Source organism: Anolis carolinensis, chromosome 3 (genome assembly GCF_035594765.1).
Source record: "Anolis carolinensis isolate JA03-04 chromosome 3, rAnoCar3.1.pri, whole genome shotgun sequence".
NCBI lineage: Eukaryota > Metazoa > Chordata > Lepidosauria > Squamata > Dactyloidae > Anolis > Anolis carolinensis.
Genome location: NC_085843.1, coordinates 117,635,025 through 117,661,259, shown reverse-complemented (window position 1 = coordinate 117,661,259; position 26,235 = coordinate 117,635,025). Strand labels below are relative to the sequence as shown.

Genomic DNA, 26,235 nt, shown 5'->3' with positions numbered 1-26,235 from the left:
GGATTCCAGCAGGCAGGAAGCAGCCAGGCCTTGAAGCTGCAAGGCTTTTCAATGCTAATCAAGGTGATTAATTGCAACATTCACACTTGCCTCCAAGAGACAATAGTTTTTTCTCCCACCCTGGACTTCCACAGATATATAAGCCTCCCCTGATTTTGTTGAGATATGTTTTAATCTATGTTTGGTTTTAATTTTTGTTGGATTGGGCTTGTCCCCATGTAAGCCGCCTTGAGTCCCTTCGGGGAGATGGAGGTGGAATATAAAAATAAAGTTATTATTTCCTATAGACCTCACAACCTCTGATGCCTGCCATAGGTGTGGAGAAAATGTCAGGAGAGAATGATTCTGGAACATGGACATACAGCCCGGAAAACTCACAGCAACCCATTTATTTGCCTTTTTTAGCTGTCAAAGTTAATGTAGTCTTTCTAACTGTATTTCAAATTTTCTTCAGTAGCCATTCAGGAAAATGTATTAGACTCTGGTGCATCTACATTGTAGAGTTAATGCAGTTCAATAGTTGTCATGGCTCAATGCTATGAAACACTGGGATTTGTAGTTTGGGGAAGCGCTCACATCCTTTGGCAGAGGCTAAGTACCTTGTAAATTCCAACGATCCCATTGTATTGAGTCATGGCAGTTAAAGTGATACCAAACTGCATTAATTCTACTGTGTAGATAAGGGATAGGAGCCCCGGTGGCGAAGTGTGTTAAAGCGCTGAGCTGCTGAACTTGCAGACCGAAAGGTCCCAGGTTCAAACCCTGAGAGCGGCGTGCGCGGCCGCTGTTAGCTTCAGCTTCTGCCAACCTAGCAGTTCGAAAACATGCCAATGTGAGTAGATCAATAGGTACCGGTCCGGCGGGAAGGTAACGGCGCTCCATGCAGTCATGCCGGCCACACGACCTTGGTGTCTACGGACAACGCCGGCTCTTCGGCTTAGAAATTGAGATGAGCACCAACCCCCGGAGTCAGACATGACTGGACTTAACGTCAGGGGAAACCTTTACCTTTCTTTAGATAAGGGATGGGCAAACTTGGGACCTCCAGGTGTTTTGGACTTCAACTCCCACAATTCCCAACAGCCTCAGGCCCCTTCCTTTTCTCCCTCAGCCGCTTACTGTGGGAGTTGAAGTCCAAAGCAACTGGAGGTCCCAAGGCGGCCTGCTTTCATTCAGAACCCGCGTCTCGTGGGAATGGGCCAACATGGATCAAGCCTGCCTCCCATGCCTCGCCTCTCTCTCCCCTCCCCGCACCTCTCGCGACAGGTAACGTCTCCTCCAACGCTCAACCGAGCGACTCAGCTCCGTCGACGTCGCCATGAAGAGAAGGGCCACGCCCCCCGCCCTTCCCAGCAGCAACCGACTCCAAAGCGAGAGGGCGCAGGGCGCATGCGCGAGGGGACCTTTCTCCCGTCCCTCCCTCCTCGCCCCTCGTGCACTGCCTTCGAGGCGCGCGGGAAAGAGGAAGGGAAGGCGCGCGTGCCATTCATTCTGCTGCCAGGAAAGCCTCTCACCTCTAAGGGGCGCTGTTCTTCAACACAACCCAGCGGCAGTGACATCACAACGTTGTTAACCACATAGAGGATCCACTGCCATGTGTACTGCGCTCTTACATTATAACCCCATTCCAGACACATTTCCTGCTTTGAACTGCAATATATGGCAGATATTGAGGGATTTTCTGCCTTAATGTGTTGTGGAAGGCTTTCATGGCCGGAATCACTGCGTTGCTGAGTTTTCCGGGCTGTATGGCTGTTCCAAAAGCACTCTCCTGACGGTTTCACCTACATCAATGGCAGGCATCCTCAGAACGTGTGAAGTTTGTTGGAAAACTATGCAAGTGGGGTTTATATATCTGTGGAAGGCCCAGGGAGTGAGGAAGAACTCTTGTCTGTTGGAGGCAGAATATTTCCATTAGCCACCTTGATTAGCATTGAATGACCTTTCAGCTTCAAGGTCTGGCTGCTTACTGCCTTTGTTGGGAGGTGTTAGCTGCCCCTGATGGATTCATGTATGGAATTCCTCTGCTTCTTGCCTGGGGTAATCCTTTGTTGGGAGGTGTTAGCTGGCTCTGATTGATTCATGTTTGTTTTCAGAGTGTTCTATTAAAAAACACAGGACAGTAAATAAAGAACACCACTCAGAAAACAGTGAAATGTATGCTCAACAGTGTTAGTGTTTCCTACAACCAAGTGATTGGTGGAACATGGGATAGCAACATTGATGAGAACGTCTCAAGTCAATTGTCAAATAGAGACTGGTCATGCCGGCATGGCAAGATATGAATTGTCAATACAGTTCAGTTGAATCAAAATAAAAAACACCCATTTTGTTAAAAGCACAACAGCAGTGCCAATTAAAACAGTGATGTTCCACTTAATTTATTCCGGCAAAGGGAGTTTCCATTGCCAAGCATCCGTGATTTAAATCACACATCATTGAGAACAAAAGTTAAATAGTTAATAAATTCAAAAGACTAGAATACCAAATAACATTCAGAGAAACAATAAGCAGAGCCATTTTGTTTACCAAGATAAGTGTAAATAAAAGGAATGAATTGTTTCAGGGCTGCCTATGAATCACGAAAGCCAAGAAGAATAAAAGCAGTAATCATGAACTAGTTACTGATTTTATTTATCAGTTAAACTGGGAAATACACACAGCCAGAATGACAGAACTTCAGATTCTTCAAATTTCATTTTAAATTATTTAATACAAAAATCAGGAGGAAACAAAAATACACCTGAAATTTACCAGTGTTTGCACTTTTATTTCACAACATGCATAGTCAATTGAAACACGTTTTTAAAAAAGTACTCAGCTATAAGCTGGAATTTTACATTTATACATGGAGAAATGTTCAATTTTTATTTTAAAAGCTGAACATAATTTTGTCTAAACTTTCTGGACAATGATAGTCTAATCTGCATACCTGTTAAAGCAATGCTTTTATATTTGCCCACAGTCTGTAATTGTAATCCTTTTGGACACTGCTCCAGTAGGAGAGCCAAAGGATTCCATTTTTTTCACAATATCCATACCATCCTTTACAAAACCAAATACAACATGTTTAAAGTCCAAATGCTCTGTCTTTTTGAGGGTAATAAAGAATTGAGAATTATTGGTGTCTCTGCCACGATTTGCCATTGACAGTAAGCCAGGTCCAGTGTGTTTTACTTCAAAGTTTTCATCCTCAAACGAATTGCCATAAATTGATTTTCCACCTGTGCCATCGTGTCGAGTGATGTCACCTCCCTGGAATATATTTTAAAAAATAGAAAATTAAGTGGAATATAATGCAGGCTGAAACAACAAATGTGTCCTAAAACATATTTTACCAGTAATGCTTTAACAGCATGACACAATGGATGTTGAAATGCAGCAAGGGGATCTAAATCAAATTTATGTGGTATCCACATCACAAAAACTAGAGCTGATGGGGAGGGGGCAGAAACAGGTCTAAAAAATGTCCAACAAATGCACCCATCCATCAAATCTGAGGAGAGAAATATATGCTGAGCTCAGAAATATATGTTGATGGTCTGTTTAAGAGGCTGCAATACTTTTGTGACGTCTGTATTTGCATTCTTTGTAAGTATTGTATAATCATCACACCACTTTCCATTTACTTTTCTTTATACAACCCAGGGTTTAGAAGATGACATATAAGTCACTCCCAAAGAAAATGTTACAATATTTCTATTTCCACTTACTTGACAGACAAAATCTGGAATTATCCTGTGAAATACAGAGTTCCGGAATCCAAAACCCTTTTCTCCAGTGCATAATGCCCTGAAGTTCTCAGCTGTTCGAGGAACAATATTTGAAAACAATTCTATGGTTATATGCCCCAAAGGCTCATCATCAGCAGAAACCTCAAGATAGACCACAGGGTTAGTTTCCTTTGACAACTCTGTCGTCAGCGATATATGACCCTCCTGCAACCCTGACAGGTTTAGCTGACAGTCTTCAAATCTCCTCTTGAATGCATCTGCCAAATCTTGAGTTTTAAATCGGACAGCAAGCTGTTCTATCTTAGCTTCACCATCTGAAATAAAGATTTGAAATGTTATTAAAGCATACATCTCTGATATGCAAGGTATGTAGTCAGGATCAACTATGGAACATCACTACATAAACACTCACCAGCATAATCTGTTGCAGTCCAAACCATTGCATTATTTGAAGTGTTCAGGGGTTTTAAATCCATTGTTTTTGTGATAATGTGATTTGCACAGACTTTGAGAACTTGGTCCCTTCTCATTAAAATTCTGTAACACTTCTTCTGTGTATGGAATAGAATCTTTATTTCTCCAACACCACGTTCCTTCCACTGATTGACATCTCTGTCCCATCTGTATAGTTTGGCTCTCTCTTTGAAGATAATTTCTTCATCTTCTTCTCCTGACTTCACCTCAACCTGGCAGAAATAAGTCATGTTTACTCAGATGTAAAGAAAGCCAAAATAAATCCTTTATGTATTTCAGCCAAAAATATGTTCCAATTTCAATAAAGCTTACTCTCAGACAGGTCTACTGAAAACTACACTCTTAATTCAGTACATCCTTGAATTACAGGACCTTGTCAGAAAACCTCACTGGGCAGTCAGTGTGGTACAGTGGTTTGACTCTGGGAGACCAAAGTTCAAATCCCTGCCTGACCACAAAAATCCAATGGCGACCATGGGCAAGTCATACTCTCAGTCTCAAAGGAAGGCAATGGCAAGTCCCATTGGAACAAAACTTGCCAAGAAATCCCCGAGACAACTTGAAGGTGTGCAACAATACAACTTTTCTTCCATTTATGAATCAATGTTGTATATCTTGCACAATCAACAGACCCTCTTAAAGCATGAGCAAGGTGTTCCCCATACAACACTGCAAGCAACAAAAACGTGACAGATATTGCAGGTAACACATTAGCATTTGTGTACATATTCTGCTAAGATGCTTCCAAAGAATATTCAAACTTCCTATAATCAGGATTAAAAATCTTACTTCTGGCAGAGATACTATTGGCTCAAAGTGAATCTCATCGTTATGTACAACATCTTCGTCACTTCCATCTTCTTCATTATCTCCTTTAGTGACCGACTGAACTCCAAATACAGTTGCTCCTGTATCTGCCCACTTGAAGTTGCTATCTATTTAGATGAAAAGACAAACACTTAACATTCTAGATATTTCTCTGATCTCATTAATTCATTTTCATTCAATAAAGTGATTGATGAAAGCCTCAACATAGAATAGTTCCATCAGGGTACTCTGTGTGAATCGTAAACAGGTAATAGATGCTATCTTACCTTTAGAACCAAAAGCAAAATCCCCAGAATTATTCAAAGCCAGGTCAGCAAATGACAGGCCAGGTATGTTGCCAAGGGCAAATGAAAAAGGTTTATTTTCTATATGAAGAAAAGAAATGGTTATGGTTCATTTTATATCTCACAACATGGCGAGCATCCATCTATTTTCCACTACCATAATTCTTGACAATGGTTGAAATGTAATAATAATAATAATAATAATAACAACAACAACAACAACAACAACAACAACAACAACAACTACTACTACTACTACTACTACTACTACTACTACTACTACTACTATGTGGCCCAAATGATTCATTGGAACTTATGTCTCAAGTACCACCTGCCAGCAGCAAAGAATTGGTGGGATCACAAACCTGCAAAAGTATTGGAAAATTAGCACGCAAAGATACTGTGGGACTTCCGAATCCAGACTGACAAAGTTCTGGAACACAACACACCAGACATCACAGTTGTGGAAAAGAAAAAGGTTTGGATCATTGATGTCGCCATCCCAGGTGACAGTCGCATTGACAAAAAACAACAGGAAAATCTCAACTGCTATCAGGACCTCAAGACTAAACTTCAAAGACTATGGCAGAAACCAGTGCAGGTGGTCCCGGTGGTCATCGGCACATTGGGTGCCGTGCCAAAAGATCTCAGCCGGCACTTGGAAACAATAGACATTGACAAAATCACGATCTGCCAACTGCAAAAGGCCACCCTACTGGGATCTGCACGCATCATCCGAAAATACATCACACAGTCCTAAACACTTGGGAAGTGTTTGACTTGCGATTTTGTGATACGAAATCCAGCATATCTATCTTGTTTGCTGTGTCATAATAAAATAATAATTCATTTATTACCCGCTTCTCCTTATGACTCAAGGTGGGGTTTTTTTCCCGTGTCAGGAGCGACGTGAGAAACTACAAGTCGCTTCTGGTGTGAGAGAATTGGCCATCTGCAAGGACGTTGCCCAGGGGACACCCGGATGTTTGATGTTCTACCATCCTTGTGGGAGGCTTCTCTCATGTCCCCACTTGGGGAGCTGGAGCTGACAGAGGGAGTTCACCCGCTCTCCCGGGATTTGAACCACCGACCTGTCGGTCAGCAGTCCTTCTGGCACAAAGGTTTAACCCATTGCACCACCGTGGGGGGAGGGGGGATCCAACATCATTAAAACAAAGAAATAAAACAATATTAAAATACAAGATATGCTGAGTTAAAATGCAGGTTAAAATTCACTGATAAGTGTAGACAAAATTCAAAAGCTAAAATGGACTGGATCCATATCATTCACTACCTAAATAAATACCCTTCCGAGAAATACTCTCTTGACTATAGTTCTTCCTCCCTATGGGGACAAAATTTGATCTCACAATATCTATATGGCTACTACATTTTGGTATGACCTCAAGTATAAAGCTCTTTCATATATCAAAACAGGCAAGTATACCTTGGTCTGTGGAAGTGACAGAACTGGAATCATTTTCCTTTTTAGTTGACAAATCAACAGGCTTGTCATCGGTTCCTAATAAAGCCTGTATCGTGTGTATAGGTTTGGTGGTAGAATCTGGTCCTTCAGCTTTACTTGTAGTGGAAGCTGGTTCTTCACTTCTACTAACTCCTACAACAAGCTCTTCTTCCTTAGTGACGCATGTGTCATCTGTTGAACTGGTTACTTCTTCTACTTGAGCTTCCTGAAGAAAAAAATCACAAATGTTATGTTTTTTTTTTAAATGGATATCACATCTGGACTAGTTGTTTCGGTGACAACAGAACAAGCTTACCTAGGAAACAAGTACATTTCAGACAATGTATGTGGTAAAAATCAAGAATAACCTGTTACCATATCATCTTCAAGAGTGCTTCATTTTCCTTTATTTTCAACATATGCACTCATTGGTCATAAAAACCCACAAAAGTTTTATAAGGCAGGGCTGTTCCCTAAGCCTACATAATCTGAACCAAAATGGTCCACAATCAAAGAGTAAGCAGAGAAATACTTATGGGACAACTTGCTTGACCTAATTAGGTCAAATGAACTAAGCCACAGGTACAACAGAGGAAAGCTGAAGATTACTGTTCATTGGCCTGAAACCTTCGGCGACACTCCATTAGAAATTTCAGGTCATCTCCAGAGCATTTAACAACCTGTGCACAGGTGTAATTCTTGATGTCCCACAGCCATATTATGTCCATTTTATGTGAACATAAAACCTTTTTATCATTAATATATCATTACCATTTTCCACCATTAGTCCAGACGCTGCCATTGCAACTTTGCAGGAGCTTGCACTGGAGGACGCTGAGAGGGTCGCTGTAAGACCAGGCCCTCCCTTTCGCCACTGCGACTGATCCTTTCTCCGGAGCTCATTAGATCTTTATTTTCCATTGTGGACACCATCAGTTGCTGCTAATTTCTACCCTTCTACCCCCACCTTTCCAGCGCCCCCTGATTTTCATATCAGACGGCCGCCACCATTGCTGCTTGACCGCTTTAGCCACCAGCACTCTTCCATCTCTGACGTGCAATGGATTTTGGAATAGCTTTAGACCTTGCCTTTGGATGATGTGTCTCATATTGGAATGTATTTTAATTATGTTTTATGTCTGTTTTAATTTTTATAATTCTATTTCATGTCTATGTTTTATGCCTAAGGCACAGTATAAATGCCGTTTGTAAGCCACCTTGAGTCCCCTTTGGAGTAGAGAAAGATGGGATATAAATATGGTAAATAAATAAATAATATACCATGCATAGTGCACATAGTATTTATATGGATAGGATCTCACCCTATCAGACAAAAATGTGAATAGCATACTGTAGTGAGACTTGTAAAAGAAAACCAGAGTTACACATTAGAACTGCAAGCAAATCCAATTGACCGGATACTTAAGCCCACTTTTTCCTGTTACTTACTTTAGCCTCTTGAACTTTTCTAAGTTCTGTTTGAAAGTCTTCCAAGTTCTCATTGTCTTCATCAGTATCACTGCTGATACCACAAAGAAAGGTTGGAGGAAGCTTCAGAATCTCTGCTTTGGCTTTTTCTTCAGGAGTTGGCTTCTTTTCCCATACGAGAACACACTCATTCTTACTTTCTGCTTCATTTTCTCCTATGATAAGGAGAAAATCATATCTTAAACTCTGTTTGAAAGAATATACAGTGAAACAGAAGCACTTAATTATTTCCCCAACTGTCACCCCTTTATCCTTGTGTATCCTGATTTTAGATTGTAAGCTCAAAGGGCAGGGAAGTGTCTGCAAGACTCTTCGAACTTGATTGACTGAAGGGCAGGTAAAAATATTCTAAATAAACAAATTAGTATATTTTTGCATACCTTACAGTACTATCCTATGTATCTCAGAAGTAAATCTAATAGATAGGATTTATTCTGGGGAGGTACAGGAATTTAACTTTAGAAAGTTAGAAAACAATAACAATGGTAATTATTATATAAGTTCAGAATTAAATCCCCACAACTGCAATAAATAAGTATCTGTATCACCCAAACAAACAAAACTTCATTTACCTTGATCTTTTTCTTGTAGTTTCACATGCTTTTCGGGCTCTTCGGGATATAACTGTCCATTAAGCCTTTTCACAACTGTTTCATAGTCCTCATCTGTAGTGTAAATACAAAATTAACATCACAGAATAAATGCATTATGAAATACATTCATATTTATAGTAAACATTCAGGCTTTGACTTTTCCTACAGCTCTATAGAAAAAAATACTCTTAAAGAAGGGATACACTGTAAGATAGAAATTATTGCTGTTAAAAAAATCTGGTTGTACACGAAAGCAGAAGTGAATTCCCAAAAACTACAGAGGTGATTCCATAGAGAAGATATTCCTTTTCCTAAAATATGACTTGGAGTGGCCAGGCAACAGAGATCAACAAACGTGTCAAGACAGACAAAGTAATGACTGCCAGGATTATTTCACACTGCATGACTGAAAAGCAGCACTACATCAAGAGAAAATCTAGTTCTCTTTTCTTAACTAGAAGGGACAGGGAATGATAATGAAGTTCTGTCCAAAGTAGTTCAGAGCTGGAGAGCAACAGAGTATTGTTCTGCCCAGCCAGCTGAATGCCGCTCTGATCTTAAGAGTGCCCACTAGGCATAGAGCAAGCTCATGAATCTCTCAAAATCTCTGTCAAATTTTTGACTTGGAAGACATACAATGCTTTGGCTTAGGGTGCTGTGCCTATTAGAGGCATTCAAAATATCTACAAAGTGCAGCAGTAATCTCAGATTTCTTCCAGATCTGAACTTATTTTGCTTTTTCACACAAGCAGCACTCCACACAACTGTTGGACGCAGAAGCCCACGTTCTTTTGCTTTAGCTTCAGCAAATGTGTCACTATTCTCTGCTTCTATTTGTCAAGTGTGCAGGAAAAACGCTGTTATGGACAAGGAATAGGAGGAAAGATAAGAGGTAGCTGTGGGGGGATAAGGAAGAAAATTGACAGAGTAAAACAGATTGAACATAGGAAAAGTAATGTGATGTGTGTGTGAACTGTACAGAGAAGACCAAAGGCGGGAGAAGAATTGAGATAAAGGCATAGATTCTTCCATTAATGTATTCTTTAATCTTCTGGGCCTTGACTAGCCTCTAGTGGTGACAGGAGATAATTCAGTAAAAGATAACTCCTAGCATATAAAGATGGGATTAATCAGTAGTTTTGTTTTGTTAAAGATAAGGAGAGAAAAACAACAACAGTGAAGAAGACAATTGAAGAAGATTCTGATTCTGTCCAGAAAAAAGAGCCACAAGAAATGGGACAAAGGAGCAATCCAAACTGAATAAAGGCAAGGGAAAGAATTAGAGAGGAGTTAAAGATCATGGTACTCCAGGAAACAGGTTTTTCTATTATGTGATCCCTTGCTAGTGACAGGACACAGCTATGCCTGCATGGTTCCCCCAAAGGAGAAAAAATATGTGTTGTCGAAGGCTTTCATGGCCGGAATCACAGGGTTGTTGCGTGTTTTCCAGGCTGTATGGCCACGTACCAGAAATATTCTCTCCTGACGTTTCACCCACCTCTATGGCAGGCATCCTTAGAGGTTGTGAGGTACATATGCCTCACACCAGAAAAATAGTTAAAGTCCTTAATCACTTTCAGGCACAGGTTCATGCTTCTGAATACATCATCTGACTTGAATACGAAAGAGGAGAATACTGGGTAAATATGCATTTCAATGTCTCAAAATGACAACTCCTAGATGTTTATAGTTTACGATGAAAATATATGGGACAGCATAATCACCTTGTAGAACAACAGCATAAACACCAGTGTAAGATGAGCATCACCTACCAATGAAAGCATAGATCTTGTCCTGCTAAGAGAAGCTTGTATCCTTTCTGTTTTAACTAGCCCACAATCTTCCCCTTGACCTGTACTGCCCTCTCTTCCATGAGGCAGATGTTTTTTCATTACAGTAAGATGAACACTTTGCCAGTTGCTAGTATGTTAAAAGAGATTCAGTATTCTGTCAAAGACATGATGCTCTAGTACAGTTAGGAGTAGAAATATAACACTCCACGCATTAAAGAGGTCATGCTGTGGACTAATATGCATAGCTACAATACCTGGAATAAGGGAAGGTAGGAAGAAAGGGTTACTCCTGAGGAAGAAAGCTCTACTCTTGAAGAAGTTCCACCAATGAAAGGATAGACTGCTAAGTTCAATTAGTGGAGAAAGTTGGGGAACATGGGCAACCAATATTAGAGATAAAGTGATGAAAAACAATGCCAAATTATCAGCAAGAGCGACTTTTATAAACCATCTTCTATAAAAAATATTTACTACTAAAAATTGTTAACTGGAACATTGACATAAATTAGGAGACAGTTCTTCTAACCATTGGGATGTTTCTTACCATCGTCATCTTCACTCAGATACCCAGGTTTGTTTTTGTAGCAAAAGAATGTTGGAGGTAATCTAAGTGACTCTGCAAGGGCTCTTTGCTCAGTAGTGGGTGTTGCTTCATATACAATAAACACATCATCTGATGTGTCTGTATCTGGTACTTTCTTAATCTCAACTGCTGAAAAATAAAATATAAGACAATTCTTTGAACAAGCCCAAAATCAGCACTTACACTTCAACGCTAACATATTTTCAGAGCAGGCGAGAAATATATTCAGCTTGAAGACAATAAGGCATCAAGAACCTAACACACTATGTATTATTATTTAATCTGATATTATTATTACCTGGCTATGGAACCAATAGTTTGGAGAGTAATACAGAGCTATATACAGCTACAAAGTGAATGCAATGTGATTGGAACGGCTTCTGGGTTATGATCTTGGGTCTATGTGCAATGTTTTAACAGCGTATTCAATGTATTCATATGTTAGTGTTTTATGATTTTCATTATTTTAATGCTCAATGGATATTCCATTTCATTTATGTTAATGTGGCATTGAATTATTGCCAGTTTGGAAGCTGCTCTGAGTCCCCTTCAGGGTTGAGAAAGTAAAATACAGTAAATAAATAAATAAATAAATAAATAAATATTACCCCTGTAAGATTAGGAATCCAGAAGTCTTACATATTAAAAATATACCGTTAAACAAACAACACGCACAGCCCTTTTTCAATTCTAAAAGATGTATGAATAAAAAGATTTTGGCCTCCCAAAGGAAGGAGAGAAAGCAGGGAGCCATTCTAGTCTCCTGAGGTAGGACGTTTCAAAGCATAAGGACAGCCATTGAGAGTGGCCTTTCCTCTAGATCTCAGGATCCATGCAGACTTATACTGGGAGACAGTGTTAGAAAGCCTGCACTGAACCCGCGTAGGTTTTTGTTGCGGTATGTAAGAAATCAGCCGATGTGTCTGTATCAACTACAAAACAAAGCTGATTGGTTGAGCCATGCCCGGAGAACTTGTAAGTTGGATACTGTTGCAATTTTGTTCAGGCTTGGGCTAAGCAAGTGAAGAGTGACAGTTGGAAGAATGAAGGGGGGGGGAGAGAGGGGGGACAGACAGACAGAGTTTAAAGTGTGCTCTTGCTTCATGAGCTGCTAGAAGGAATTTATCCACATGGACAAAGGAAAGACTATTTTAAATCTCTCATAAAAGGACATTATGTGAGTTGGTGCAATTGAGCACATTATAATATGTTGTTCTGGGTTTAAGAAGAATAAACCATTTGTTATTTATTGTTCACCTGCGTGTCACATGTCTTCTTTATCTGGCAAGGCAGTGCATGGACTACACGTTTTGATTTTTACATTACATCAGTTTTTGTATGCCATAACCAGCACTTCGACAATGACTGCAATCATGCCATGCTTCTAATTAGAGACTTCCAGGCATAGCGCACCTTCCATTCACTGAACTTCATCCAAATTTAAATTGTATTCTTTTGGTAGCCATTACAACCTTGAGCCATTAACATGTAAAAACTAAGGTTTCAAAGGATTGCAATGAAGAAACCAACATATACTCAACTATAAGAAAATGTAACCTAAACATTTACGAGAACCTGAGTTGACTCATTCAAGGGTCCTGGTTTCCATATCAGTCCAGTTAATTGAAGTCTATTAGGCTAGGCAATAGCCTTGGGTACTGACAGTCATGCCTGAACCATCACAGTTACCTCAGGAGATGCCTGAAAAGGCATGTAAATTGTTGTGTAAAACCTTTGGCTGCTGAATGTTTTTCTTCTTTTTCCATTTGGAGTGACTATCCACATGCTTAAGTGAATCATGTTATATTGGTAGCAATTTTCTGCAAGCAATTATTTTTGTTTCTTACAACTGGATGCTAATCATCATCAGAAAGGCCTTCATCTATATGTGTTTAATGTTTCACTAAATCCTACAATAAGCTTATGATCAATCTTGTGGTTATTACAGTAATAAAAATATAATTATAACTTCTTACCCTCTAGAAAATTAATTTTGAAACAAAAACCAGAGCTTCTTACATAGCAGTTTTAAAATTGAAAATTATTGAACATGCCAAAGAAAAAGCTGAACTAAAGAAATGCTGAAGTTTAAAGAAGTTGGCCTTTTGATGCAATGGTAAAAGAACTGAATGGGGAACAGAATGCAGATAAAATGGCTCCACACTGTGACTCACTCAATCAGAGCAATCAGGCAAGGGCACTTTAAATGGCAAAAGAAGACAAATATTCCGGTTTAAAGCACTGGCTAGTTGGCATATGCAGTTATTGGGCAAATATGGATTTTATTTTCAGCAGCGAAGCAAGATGTTGCAGAAGCTGCCTAAAGTGTTGGATGAAAATATAATTGTGTTCCATAAATTTATTATAAAGCAAAGATAGGAATGACATCAATATGTCTAACATTGGTAGTGTGAGTAAATGTCCAATGACCTTTGATATGCCTCTGAGGCTGAAAAACCTGCCTAAGGTCATACAGCAGGTTTCCATGGCCAAGCAGGGCTTTGAACCCTGTGGTCTCTTGTAGTCCCTGTCCAACTCTCAAACTACTACACCACACTGACTTGGGAAACTTGGTACCTGTGTCAAATCTTTCAAAACCTTCCTGCCTATCTTGACTGAATTAACTTCTTTATTAAAGCAAATTAAAGCAAAACACAGAAGTCAGTAAAAGCTGGACACTTGGAAGACACAGGAATTGAGCATTCCAACAGAGGAAGGGTGTCCAAAACCAACCTCTTACCACAACAGCTGTAAAGTCATTACTTTCTTAAACATGCAAGTTAACTTTTTTCTACCCTTTTCTACATACTAAGACAGCCAGTTATTTTGCTAGAGCTGGGCAGCTGACATTGCCTTCCAAGAAGTGATACACCACCACATTCAGTGCAGGGTGCAAATACCTTTACAACCTGGTTGAGAGGGAGATGCGCTGGTCCAAAATGCCATTGGGTTAGATTTAAAAAGGCTAAAATTAAATCCTACAAAATAAAGAATGTACGAATTGAAATATCAAATCAACATTCCTGCAGAGTTTGGGGAAAATGCAAAGTAAACAAAGGACCACTAATTGTACACTATACTTCTATACAATATGAACCACAGGCCTTTCTGAGCCCTAATCAGAATAGAGATGATGTTGAGGAAGAACACAAGTTCTGTCCCTTTCCATTGTTGCTCGTCACAAGGAGAGGAATGGTCTGCCAAGTAAAGCATTAGGTATGACTGGAGGATCTCCAATTGATGTGGGATCCTGAAAAATCAGTTTCTAGTGCCCTCATCATACTATTTCTTTCCATATGAACAGAGAAGCAATGAAGGCATAAAGTATATGACTGTCTTTCCACATGAATTATTAACTCTATCCAGAATGAGTGAATAAGGATCTACTCAAACTAGTTATGCATTGCTACTAACTTTCAATATAGCAGAACAAATATTATCTACTACACTGTGTTACATAAACTATAAACTATTCAGATGGCATTAGAAAAAATGTGTCCAATTCTAAATTTAGCCTGTTGTTACAGAAATGGCAGCCTATTCAGGCTGACGACATATCATGTATAATGATTCTGCTTTCACCCATTGCCTCCCCAATCTCTCATTCTCATTATAGTCTTTCTTGAAGACTATTTAAATCTCAGGAGAGGAGCAAAAGAGATTGAAACTTCTTAGACTACAAACCCCAATCAACATGGCCAGTGGGAGTTACAGCCCCCTAAAGGTGATTCAGAGAAACAGGAAATGTCTTTCGCAAAATCTTTATAGCATATACACAGGATATTGGCTCTCCCTTGCCACAAAAAGCAACTGAAGCAGTGGGAGAAATTGGACCATAATTTGACCTAAACCATAAGTATATATACACACTTTAGTGGCTGTGTTAGGTAATATTATTAGATTTCTCTCAGACACAGTAGCTAGATCCTATGTCTAGCCTCTGAAGCCATGTACAGATAAATATAACCCAGCATCCCATAGTGAAGAAAGTCATATGTCCGGCATAAAGCAACACCTCTCTATTCACTATGCATTTGCTGTTAGAGCTAGTAACTACTATGGAGTGACTGCTATCTAATTTTAGCATTATATGTTTAAGAAAGACAGCAACCAAGTTCTAGAATTTGAGTTTTACTCACCAGCTTCAATAATTATCCTGAATAAGCTCATGTATAATCATGTCATCTATAATTTTTAAGGCAATACGCCAATGCTGTGTTCCAACATCTAACAGGCTAAGCCAGAGAATACCTGCATGAGCTTACAGCTCTAATTCAAGGAACTTGCACTGATCAATAAAGCCATCAATGGAGCAGTCCTTAAAAAGCTCAAAAATTCTATTTTCTAAAGACTTTTGAAATCATACATCTATATATATAAAATGATAAAGTTGTTTGCGCAGTGACTATAACAACAAAACTAAACATCCCAGAAATACGAAATTTGGCAACACAATGCAAAAGGCTTGCCTCCAGGTTACAACAACACAACCACACCACAAAACCACAATCCAGACCCACAAAACTCACAACGCATCATGCGATAACAACACAACTAAACGCCCCAGAAATACAAAACTTGGCAACACAATGCAAAAGCCTTGCCTCCCAGTTGTAACAACACAACCACACCACAAAACCACACAGGACCCACAAAACTCACAACAACGCATTGTGACTATAACAACACAACTAAATGCCCCAGAAATACGAAACTTGGCAACACAATGCAAAAGCCTTCACTCCAGGTTGTAACAACACAACCACACCACAAAACCACAATCCGGACCCATAAAACTCACAACAACACATCGTGACTATAACAACACAACTAATTGCCCTAGAAATACGAAACTTGGCACACAACTAAACGCCCCAGAAATATAAAACTTGACAACACAACGCAAAAACCTTGCCTCCCAGTTGTAACAATACAACCACACCACAAAACCACAATCTGGACCCACAAAACTCACAACAATGCATCGTGACTATAACAACACAACTAAACGTCCCAGAAATACGAAACTTGGCACACAACTAAACGCCCCAGAAATACAAAACTTGACAACACAACACAAAAGCCTTTTCTCCCGGTTGTAACAACACAACTACACCACAAAACCACAATCCGGACCCACAAAACTCGCAACAACGCTTCGTGACTATAACACAACTAAACGCCCCAGAAATACAAAATTTGACAAAACAATGCAAAAGCCTTGCCTCCCAGTTGTAAGAACACAACCACAACACAAAACCACAATCCGGACCCACAAAACTCACAACAACGCATCATGACTATAACAACACAACTAAACACCCCAGAAATACAAAACTTGGCAAAACAATGCAAAAGCCTTGCCTCCCAGTTGTAACAACACAACCACACCACAAAACCACACTGGACCCACAAAACTCACAACAACGCATCATGACTATAACAGCACAACTAAATGCCCCAGAAATACGAACCTTGGCAACACAACACAAAAGCATTCCCTCCTGATTGTAACAACACAACCACACCACAAAACCACAATTTGGACCCACAAAACTCACAACAACGCATTGTGACTATAACAAATACAAAATTTGACAACACAACTCATCCACTTCCCCAATCCCTACATTCACACTTGGCCTCCAAAAAAACAATTACAATAATAACAATGACAACAACAACAACAATAAGAATCAACACCATCACAGGCAAGAAACAGCCAGGCACTGAGGCTGAGAGGCCAGTCAGTGCTACACTGGGCCTCCAAAAAACAATGCAGTAGCATCTAACTTATCCAACCTTCATGACCACTACAACAACAATAATAATAAACACCTACACAGGCAAAACAAAAAAAGACTATTGTACCACAATAAAAATATAAACCGCACTCAGCAGAATCAGACATTACAACTAACAACAAACCAAAGACAACAGAGATCTCAAGCAATTATCAATCAACACAAAAATTGAAGAAGGTAACAGACTTCAAATACTACTACTAATGTGAGTATAAAGAAGGGTGGAGATCACAGCATAAATACAACCTAGACTGACCAACACCACCAGACTAAGCCACAGCAACGCGTGGCCGGGCACAGCTAGTATCCTATAAAGTCTTTTAGCATTTTTTCCATCTACATTTAACAACTATACACTAATAAGCACCTTGCACCATAGAAAATAGTTGGAATTGAAATGTACCCATTAACAAGACAATTTTAGGATGAAAGAAAATTAAATGCTCACCTTTTTCCAATATTTTAAATGAAAAGTTAGGAAGTGCTTCTACTTTTGAAGTAGCTCCTTCAGCATCTCTTTTGCCACCTGAAGATTTCCAACCAGCAGCACCACTCTCTTGACATTCATCAGGCTTGCAAGTCGTTGTGTCATGTGAGTTCTCTGGCTCACATCCTGAGCTGTCACTTTGGTTCTTGGGAGGAGCATTGAAACTAAAGCCAAAGAGAGAGCCTGTTGCTGATGTATTCCCAAATGTGAAAGGCTTTGATTTTCCATTATTAAAAATACTTTTCACAGATTCTGAGCCGAAGACAAACTTGGGTGGTGAAACCACGGCTTTTGTTGGCGTCTCAGTTGGGCTCACCACCACCGACGGCTCTGCAGTTTGTATAACAGTTTCCTCATCCTGCTTTAAATCAGTCCGTTCCCTGGTGGTTTCCTCCAATACTGCAACAGCCATCTTTCCACATGGAGATTCTTTTGGGGTATTGGCACGTGATGAGAGCGGTGTGATTAGGGTGTCTTTTTCTTGAGCATGTCTTGCTTCTTCAAAAATCTGCTTAAAAGAGTCAGCCACATCCTGGAGTTTAAATCGTACAGCCAAGAGCTCCATTTTCCTTTCACCTTCAGCAAAGTCACAAGCTGTCCATACCCACGCTCGCTCTGTGCCTTTCATCTGTTGGATGCCCATATCTGGTGTTATCCTATGATTGGCGCAAAGCTTTAGCACTTGGTCCCGCCTCATGACTACACGAACTTGTTTCGTGTCATAGTTCTGTAGGATCTTTATGTCTCCAATACCTCTCTCTTTCCACTGATTAGCCTCTTTATCAAACCTATACAGTTTAGCTCGGTGACTGAAGACAACCTGCTCATTCTCTTCTCCACTTGTTACTTCCACAAGGTCAGGTAAAGGTACCACAGGTTCGAAGTACTGCCCATCTCTTTCATCTTCTTGGGTAGCATCAGATTCCTCATCAGTGCCTACAGAAGTCCTACTTTGATTCAGTTTGGAAGGGGATTTTGAAGGACTTAGTGCAGACTTGAAACTGAAGTTAAACCCTGTAGTAGACTCTCCAAATCTAAACAGATTCTTCCTCACAGGGCTACTAGCCCGGGGCAATCCAAACATAGAATTATCTGTCCCATCATCCAGTGCTTCTCCACGTAAGTCATAATTATCCCACTCTAATGTAGGCCCAGTACTTTCAGCATGTGGCTTTATAATCAAATCTGAAGTGTTTGTGATAGATGTAGAGTTTTTACCCTCTTCATCTGCAAGTTTAGTTTTTTCATCTGTCAGGAAAGTTTTGAGATCTTTCAATCCACTTTTCATTTCTTCAGCTTTCTGTATGAGCTCTGCTGTTTTCCCAGTATCTACGAGTTTGTGGGGGGTTTGGAGTGGTATATCCAGCAATAGTCTCTGACATTCTTCAAATTTCAGTTTGAATTCCTCAGCCTGCTCTGGAGTTTTGAATTTGGCTGCTAACTGTTCCAGCTTGGCATCCCCATCAGAGAAGTCACTGGCTAACCACATCCATGCTTTGTCTGATCCTGAGAGGGGCTTCAAGTTCATGGTAGTTGTGATCCAGTGGTTAGCACAAACCTTCAATACCTGCTCACGCCGCATGAGCATTCGTAGTTTGCCATTGACTTCATTCTTAAGAATTTTCAAGTTGCCCACACCACGCTCTTTCCACTGGCTAACATCTGCATCAAACCTAAAAAGTTTAACTCTTTGTGAATATAACACTGTTTCATCTTCTTCACCTGTGACAAGTTCCACTTTTTCAGGCATCTGAACAACAGGTTCAAAATGAATATCATCACTGTCTTCTGTCTTATATGCTTCATCGTCCTTCTCAAGATCAGTAGACGTATTTGCCTTGGAACATGTTTTAGCACCTTGGGAAGAAAACAGCTTTTCACCAGCACCTGAAAAGCCTTTGAAGTCTGGATCTTGATGGCCAAATTTAAACCCTTCCCCAGTTTTTGCAAGGTCAGCAAAAGTGAAAGTGCTACTATGTTGGCCAAAAACTAAATCACCGTGTTGTTTGCTAGATGCATCATGTGATTTGGCTAGAGCATTTCCCTCAAAAGTCTTTGCTTCTTCTTCAAGACCTTTCAAGGGCCCGCCTTCTTTACTCTGTTCTTTTGCAACATCTTTAGTAGGCTCTTGTATTCCAAATTTAAATTCTCCTGAAGGCACAGGCATTGCAAAATTAAATCCTCCTTTTAGAGGCTTAGCTTCAGTACTAGTAGGAATCTGAAATGTGAAGGGAGACTTTCCTTGTTCTGTGGGGTGGCCAAATTTAAAACCTTTATCTGTAATGTCACATTTAAAGCCAGTTCCCTGCGGTCCTCCAGAGGTTTCAGATAATTTGTTTTTAAATCCAAACACAGGCTGTGGAGCACTAGGAGGTGGAACTGGAACACTACTGGATGGATTTGGAGTCTGACATGCTGCACAAGTTGGTGAAGAGCCTTCATTTCGTACTAGACATACACTACAGTCCCACTGGCCCTCCTTTTTCATAAAGGCAGAACCAAACCCACTTTGGGAGACCTTTGAAGTGTCAATTTGGCCAAATTTGAAGCCAGGCTGAGGAGCAAATACGGATGTGTTAATTCCACTAGGATTCTTGCAGTTAATACAGTGAGATGCGCTGGCTTCGTTTCCCATAGAACACACCCTGCATTCCCATGGGTTGTCTTTTTTGGTAGAAGTTAGTCCAAATGTACCCTGTGTCACTTCAGGAGTCGGTTTGAAAGATACGGAATCTGCTGGAAGCAGCGCAGGCTGTGGATTTGGAGTCTGGCATGCGACACAATTCTGTGCAGTAATTTTATTTCTAACAAGGCAAGTGTTACACTCCCACTGATCTTTCTTTAACATGAACTGTTCGCCAAATCCATGTGTAGGGTGTGTTCCCAATACTTCCTCACCAAAGGAAAAGGATGCAGGGGTAGCTCCACTTGATGTAATTGTGAAAGTGCTTTTGGCGTTTGTGTTCTTTGTTGCATTGCTTAAATCAGGGCCAGGAACCTGAGAGTTACCAATAGCAGTGGAGGTTCCACTCTTGAATTGGAATCCTGAGCTCAAGAGTCCAGGATTAGGTTTACCAGAACCACTTACATCCCAACGAGTATTTTCTCTTGAGGACTCAACACTCTGTGCAGCCTGTTGACTAATGTCTGTTCCAGAACCCTTCAAACTATTCTGGGCTTCTTGAAACTTGCTCTTGAAAAGCATTGCTTCCTCTGGTGTTTTAAATCTGATGGCAAGCTGTTCAGGTTTGGGCAATTCATCTGCATAGTCCAACGCATGCCATACAAATGATTTTTCTGATCCAGCATTTGGTTTCAAAGTCATGTCAGGATTGATGTAGTGATTTGCACAAATCTTCAGTACTTGTTCCCGTCTCATTAGAAGACGGATCTTGCCAGTGATTTTATGCTTCAGAATTTTAACGTTACCAACACCCCTCTCTTTCCATTCTTTGCATTCAGTGTCAAAACGGAAGAGTTTTGCTCTGTTACAAAAAATCTCTTCTTCATCTTCCTCGCCTGTTTTCACTTCAATCTTGTCAGGTAATGGCACAACAGGTTCAAAATGAGGTCCATCCTCCTCCTCCTCTCCACCGTGAAGACTTCCATCTGTCTCATGACTTCTATTTGCTACGTCTGAGTTTGGAGGACCAAATATGGGCCTACCAGGTTCCTGAAAACTAAATGCTTCCCCTTTTCCAAGCCCAGAAGGCTTGGGCTGATTTGGACCCATTTTATCTGTAAATGAAATGGCCGAAGCATTCTTGCCACCAAAACTGAAGATGCTACGTTGCCCTGCAGAACATTCAGCAAGTGGTTTCTGCCCAGTGTATCGATCTTCTTTGATAGGTTTGTCTGATGTCAAAAGCCCCAAAAGACTGTCACTGTTACTGTAGCCTGTACCATGAGGCTGTGTTACAACCTGAGGCGATGAAAAAGTAAAATCACCATCATTAGATTTGAAGTTGGAATTAAACTTGAAAGTAGTTGGCTGAGTGGACTGAGCAGAGGCCATCAATGAAGATGATTTTGCTCCCTCGGCTGGTATCGGCTGCCCAAAATTAGGCTTCCCAAATTCAATCACTTTTGATTCTGCAGATTTGGAAGCAGGGGGGGCTGCTGAAGGCTTTGTGAAATAGCCTGGCTCAGGTAATGGTGGGTTAGTGCTTGTTTGTGGCACACTGTAATTGTAATAGTCTTCATTCCCACGGGGAGACAAAATCCCAGTTGTAGGAGAATCAAAGCGCAGTGGAGTACCATACATTTCTTGTGAAAACATACACGCAGATGTGTTTGGCAGTGGAGGAGTATGCATTGGCTGCTGATATGTGTAGATATGCTGCTGAGGCGTAAGCCTATTCATGGCATAGACAGGAGCCTAAAATAGGAATAATATTCAGTATTACTCTTAATGCAGCAAAAGCTTAACACTATAGAAATATTTAGATTTTAACTTTGGTCTTAATCTGCTTTCAAGAATTCAAGCAGTCCAGCCTTACTATGTGACAAAACAAGGACTCTAACAAGATATTTGAAGATAAAAGTCAATGTAATTTAGCTTTTTGTATCTTTATTGCCTTTCTATCAAGTAACAGTTATAATTACCTTTGTGGGGGTCACATTGGTGGCTGCAGTCCTTAGAAGATATTGAGAATTATAAGCTGGTGATGAGTTGTAGTATACAGATGGACCTGTTGTAGCAACTGAATACAGAAGAGATAATAGTAAGAATACTTAGGTTTTCAGGAATCCTAAATTCAAACCTTAGACATTTCTCTGCACTTCTGCAATGATATCATCCTAGACTGTAATAACAGAGCATTCTTCACAAAACATGTAATAAATTTTCAATCAGATCATAAGACTATGAATCAGGAAAATGACTTCATTTAATTTAATCTTTTGACATACTGTGTAAATTCTCAAGCAATGTATTACCCATTTAACAGTCTTAAATGATAAGCAACTGATACATTATGATTCCAAATACATTTTCTAATTCAGAACTCTTTCACAATGTAGTTACCAGTCAAAGGGGCTCCATGAAAGTTCTGTGCTCCTTGATAACCATCTGACATAGTCTCTGTTCCATAACTTTCAGAAGGCCACCGATGAGACATGTTTGTATTTGAATTATTTAGCTTCATTTCTTGCATCTCATTCTGTCAGAAATACAGAAACAATACAAATGTTTCAACCAAGAGATTTCTGCTCCCCCCCCCCAAAGAATCCTCTGCGTACCTAGCTTCCGTGTACCTAGCAGTTTGAAAACAGCAATTTAAGGTAGATAAATAGGTACCGCTTCGGCAGGGAAGAAAAAGGCGCCCCAGAAAAACATGCAGGGTAATTCGATCATGGACATTAGCCTCTTCGGTGTGGAAAATGGAACAATAGCACCTCCCCATGGCCGAGTCGAGCACAGCCTCCAGATGCCGGAGATGCAAAAAAAAGGAACCCTCGCCTCTGTCTATGTATTGTCTAATGTCAGGTTTTTCCCTGACATTAAGTCTAGTCATGTCTGACTCTGAGTTGGTGCTCATCTCCATTTCTAAGCTGAAGGGTTGGCGTTGTCCTTAGACACCTCCAAGGTCATGTGGCCGGCATGACTGCATGGAGCGTCGTTACCTTCCATATTGTCTGTTTGCTATTAATTGTGACAGCATTGAATGTTTGCCTTGTATGTATTCTGTAATCTGCTCTGAGTCTCCTCTGGGAAATAGAGAGGAATATAAATAAAGTATATTATTATATTATTATTTATCTCCCTAAATGAAATAAAGGAACAACTTATCAGACAGAAATAAGACTTATGCTACAAACACATGCTTTTTAAATGCTGTGAAAATTTAATTCTTTCTGTTGAATGACTAGACTTGGAAAATGAGTTCAATTTTAGCCAAAGCCATTAGATATGAACCTAAACTCAACTTCATCAACACTTAGTAAGTGATGGTTAAGGAGTCATTTGCAGTTCTTTCAAATTATTCAGTGTTTTTCTTCCCCTCTTGGAGTTAAAACCTTCCAGACTATAAAAAAGATATGAAGTGCATTATTTCTATCAACTATTTTTAAACCACAGTCCTAAGCATCATTATTTTTTTTTCAAAAAAATCTGCCTATTTGCTTGCTTTTAATGTAAAAAGAAGATAAATTTCCCTTTGCTCTACAGTAAAAAAAAAAATTGACGTCACAAATGGTTACCCTCTTTTTTTTCCGTGTCAGGAGCAACTTGAGTCGCTTCTGGAGTGGGAGAATTGGCCGTCTGCAAGGACGTTGCCCAGGGGACGCCTGGATGTTTTTTTTTTTTTGATGTTTTTACCATCCTTGTCGGAGGCTTCTCTCATGTCCCCGCATGGAGCTGGAGCTGATAGAGGGAGCTCATCCGCACTCTCCCCAGGTGGGATTCGAACCTGGCAGCTTCCAGGTCAGCAACCCAACCTTCAAGTCACTTAGCCCACTACGCCATCTGAGGGCTCCAAGATTACCCTCTAACAGGATTCTATAACAATGCTGGATGTAACAGTAGATTGACAGGATTTTTATTGGTAGTGAATTTTGATTCTTCTGACTGCTTTTAAAGAATTAATTTAATGTTTTGGTATATGACCTTATTTTTCATTGCCACAATGCCAATTTCATCATAGAAAGGAATACCGCACATTCATTTCTCACTGCAAACATACTGTAATTAAATAAAGGTTTCCCCATTCATTTGACGGATCAAGGACTAGGCCACCGGCGGAAAAATTTAAGTGTTTTTTTTTAACAAATTTGCAAATGCAAGACTAAAAACTAGATGATGATAAGTAATATGAGAGGGTGGAAAAAGAGGCAATGTGTGGTTGAAATAGCAAACCAGGAGTCGAAAGACCTCAGCTGAAATATTGTATCCAGTTTTGGGCACAATTCAAGGAGAACATTGACAAATTGGAATATATTCAAAATGGGCAAAAATTTGGAAGCCATGTCCCGAGTAAAGGCTTAGGATGCTGGATGTGTTTAGACAGAAGAAAAGTTTAAGAGATGATATGATAGTCATGTTTAAATATCTGAAAGGATATCAAAGATGGACTAAATGTGATTTCTGCTGCTCCATTGGTCAGGACATGGAGCAATGGATTTATTTATTTATTTATTTTATATGCTGCTCTTCTCCACCAGGGAGAAAGGACAAACTAAAGGACAAGAGTTTCCATTAGGAAACACATCCTGGTTGTACGAGCTGTTTTGCCAGTATTATATGCTGCTTCAGAATTTGATAGACGGATAGTCTACTTTGGAGACTTTAAAACAGAGGCTGAATGGGCATCTGTTAGGAGTGCTTTGATTGTGTATCCCTGCATGGCATAGGGTTGGAGTGGTTGACCCCTGTGATCTCTTCTAACACTGTAATTTTGTGAAAGTATGGCACACGGTTATAAGTTATATCTATCAAAAGAAGGAGTCATCCCAAAACAAGGTGCTGACTAGCAAGAAGCCTGTCATAGCAGTATTTTCAACAATGAAAACAAAAGGCAAAAATGAAAGCTATGCTAAATATTTCCAGTAATTATACAAAGTGTTTATTTAATACTTTCGTCAGCACTTTGCAGATGATATGATTGTCAACAACAATAAATCATTTTAAAGTAAACAGTTGTCCCTTCATCGTGATTAAAGAGGACTGCCTTTATTTCAATAAAGACCGTCCTCAAGTGGCAAATATCTAACTTAAAAATGACTCATAATTAAGAATGGGGGTGAGACAACAGGAAGTGAGAAATATAAGCCAAACTTTTCAAAATTCAGTTGTCACAGAGACAGAAAATGCGGTGAAATCACCTGAACAGGGGCAAAGACAACAGGTTTTAAAACTTCTCTAAGCTATCCAAAGATATGCATATATGTATGTGTGTGTGTGTATGTGTGTGTGTATGTATGTGTGTGTGTGTGTGTGTGTGTGTGTGTGTGTGTGTATATATATATATATATATATATATATATATATATATATATATATATAAAATGTAATGTTCGTTCTACTATGGAGTAAACAAAAAAACCACTGAACCAAATCACACCAAATTTGGCCACAAAAGACAGTCATCCAAAATATGTCTTTCAATCAAAAAAACCTAGAAAAATAGTCCAAATTACAGAGGATGAGGAAGAGCTTTCCTCCCCCTAACTGACAGTTAGAACAGTTAGAAAGGTAGGCTCTGCTGCCTTTACCCCCCCCCCCCCCGCCTTTAGCTCCCGCCCCCTTTGTATCCTAGCAACTCCCTCAGCCAAAATGGCGCCTAGGGCACTGGCAGAGTTCACTTAGGCCTGATCCACACTGCCTATAAAATACAGATTATCTGATGGATTATATGGCAGTGTAGACTCAAGGCCCTTCCACACAGCTATATTACCCATTTATAATCTTATATTATCTGCTTTGAACTGGATTATCTTGAGTCCACACTGCCATATAATCCACTTCAGTGTGGATTTTATATAGCTGTGTAGAAGGGGCCTCATATAATATAAGATTATAAATATAACATGATATAATTACTGTGGTATAGTAATACAGAACAATATAATCTCTAAAACCAGGACAGTAAATAAAGAGCAACACTCTGAAAGCAGGGAAATTGGAAATTCCAAAAAGGAACAATCAGGGCCAGCTAACACTTCCCAACAAAGGATTCCTCCAGGCAGGAAGCAGCCAAGCTTTG

At 39.9% G+C, this 26,235-nt stretch overlaps 2 protein-coding genes across 8 annotated transcripts in view; both read right to left on the bottom strand.

Annotated features, from left to right (window-relative positions):
* ccdc138 (coiled-coil domain containing 138) overlaps window positions 1-1,400 on the bottom strand; it is a 52,675-nt gene extending 51,275 nt beyond the window's left edge. For 3 of the 6 annotated variants that reach the window (XM_062975412.1, XM_062975415.1, XM_062975419.1), the window contains exon 1: window positions 1,255-1,400. In XM_062975412.1, the coding sequence (XP_062831482.1) occupies window positions 1,255-1,320 (66 nt within the window). In that variant the 5' untranslated portion in view covers window positions 1,321-1,400. Of the gene's footprint in view, window positions 1-852; window positions 1,213-1,254 lie in introns of those variants that run through there. The other 3 variants (XM_062975413.1, XM_062975417.1, XM_062975416.1) reach the window with 2 other exon arrangements.
* A 1,210-nt stretch (window positions 1,401-2,610) lies between these two features.
* rgpd4 (RANBP2 like and GRIP domain containing 4) overlaps window positions 2,611-26,235 on the bottom strand; it is a 51,343-nt gene continuing 27,718 nt past the window's right edge. The window contains exons 18-29 of one of the 2 annotated variants that reach the window (XM_008107055.3): window positions 22,560-22,695; window positions 22,139-22,236; window positions 17,495-21,911; window positions 11,204-11,371; window positions 8,846-8,938; window positions 8,235-8,428; window positions 6,768-7,011; window positions 5,303-5,401; window positions 4,998-5,143; window positions 4,147-4,420; window positions 3,714-4,048; window positions 2,611-3,255 (exon numbers count right to left, since the gene is read on the bottom strand). In XM_008107055.3, the coding sequence (XP_008105262.2) occupies window positions 2,950-3,255; window positions 3,714-4,048; window positions 4,147-4,420; window positions 4,998-5,143; window positions 5,303-5,401; window positions 6,768-7,011; window positions 8,235-8,428; window positions 8,846-8,938; window positions 11,204-11,371; window positions 17,495-21,911; window positions 22,139-22,236; window positions 22,560-22,695 (6,510 nt within the window). In that variant the 3' untranslated portion in view covers window positions 2,611-2,949. The remainder of the gene's footprint in view (window positions 3,256-3,713; window positions 4,049-4,146; window positions 4,421-4,997; window positions 5,144-5,302; window positions 5,402-6,767; window positions 7,012-8,234; window positions 8,429-8,845; window positions 8,939-11,203; window positions 11,372-17,494; window positions 21,912-22,138; window positions 22,237-22,559; window positions 22,696-26,235) is intronic. The other variant, XM_008107056.3, reaches the window with a different exon arrangement.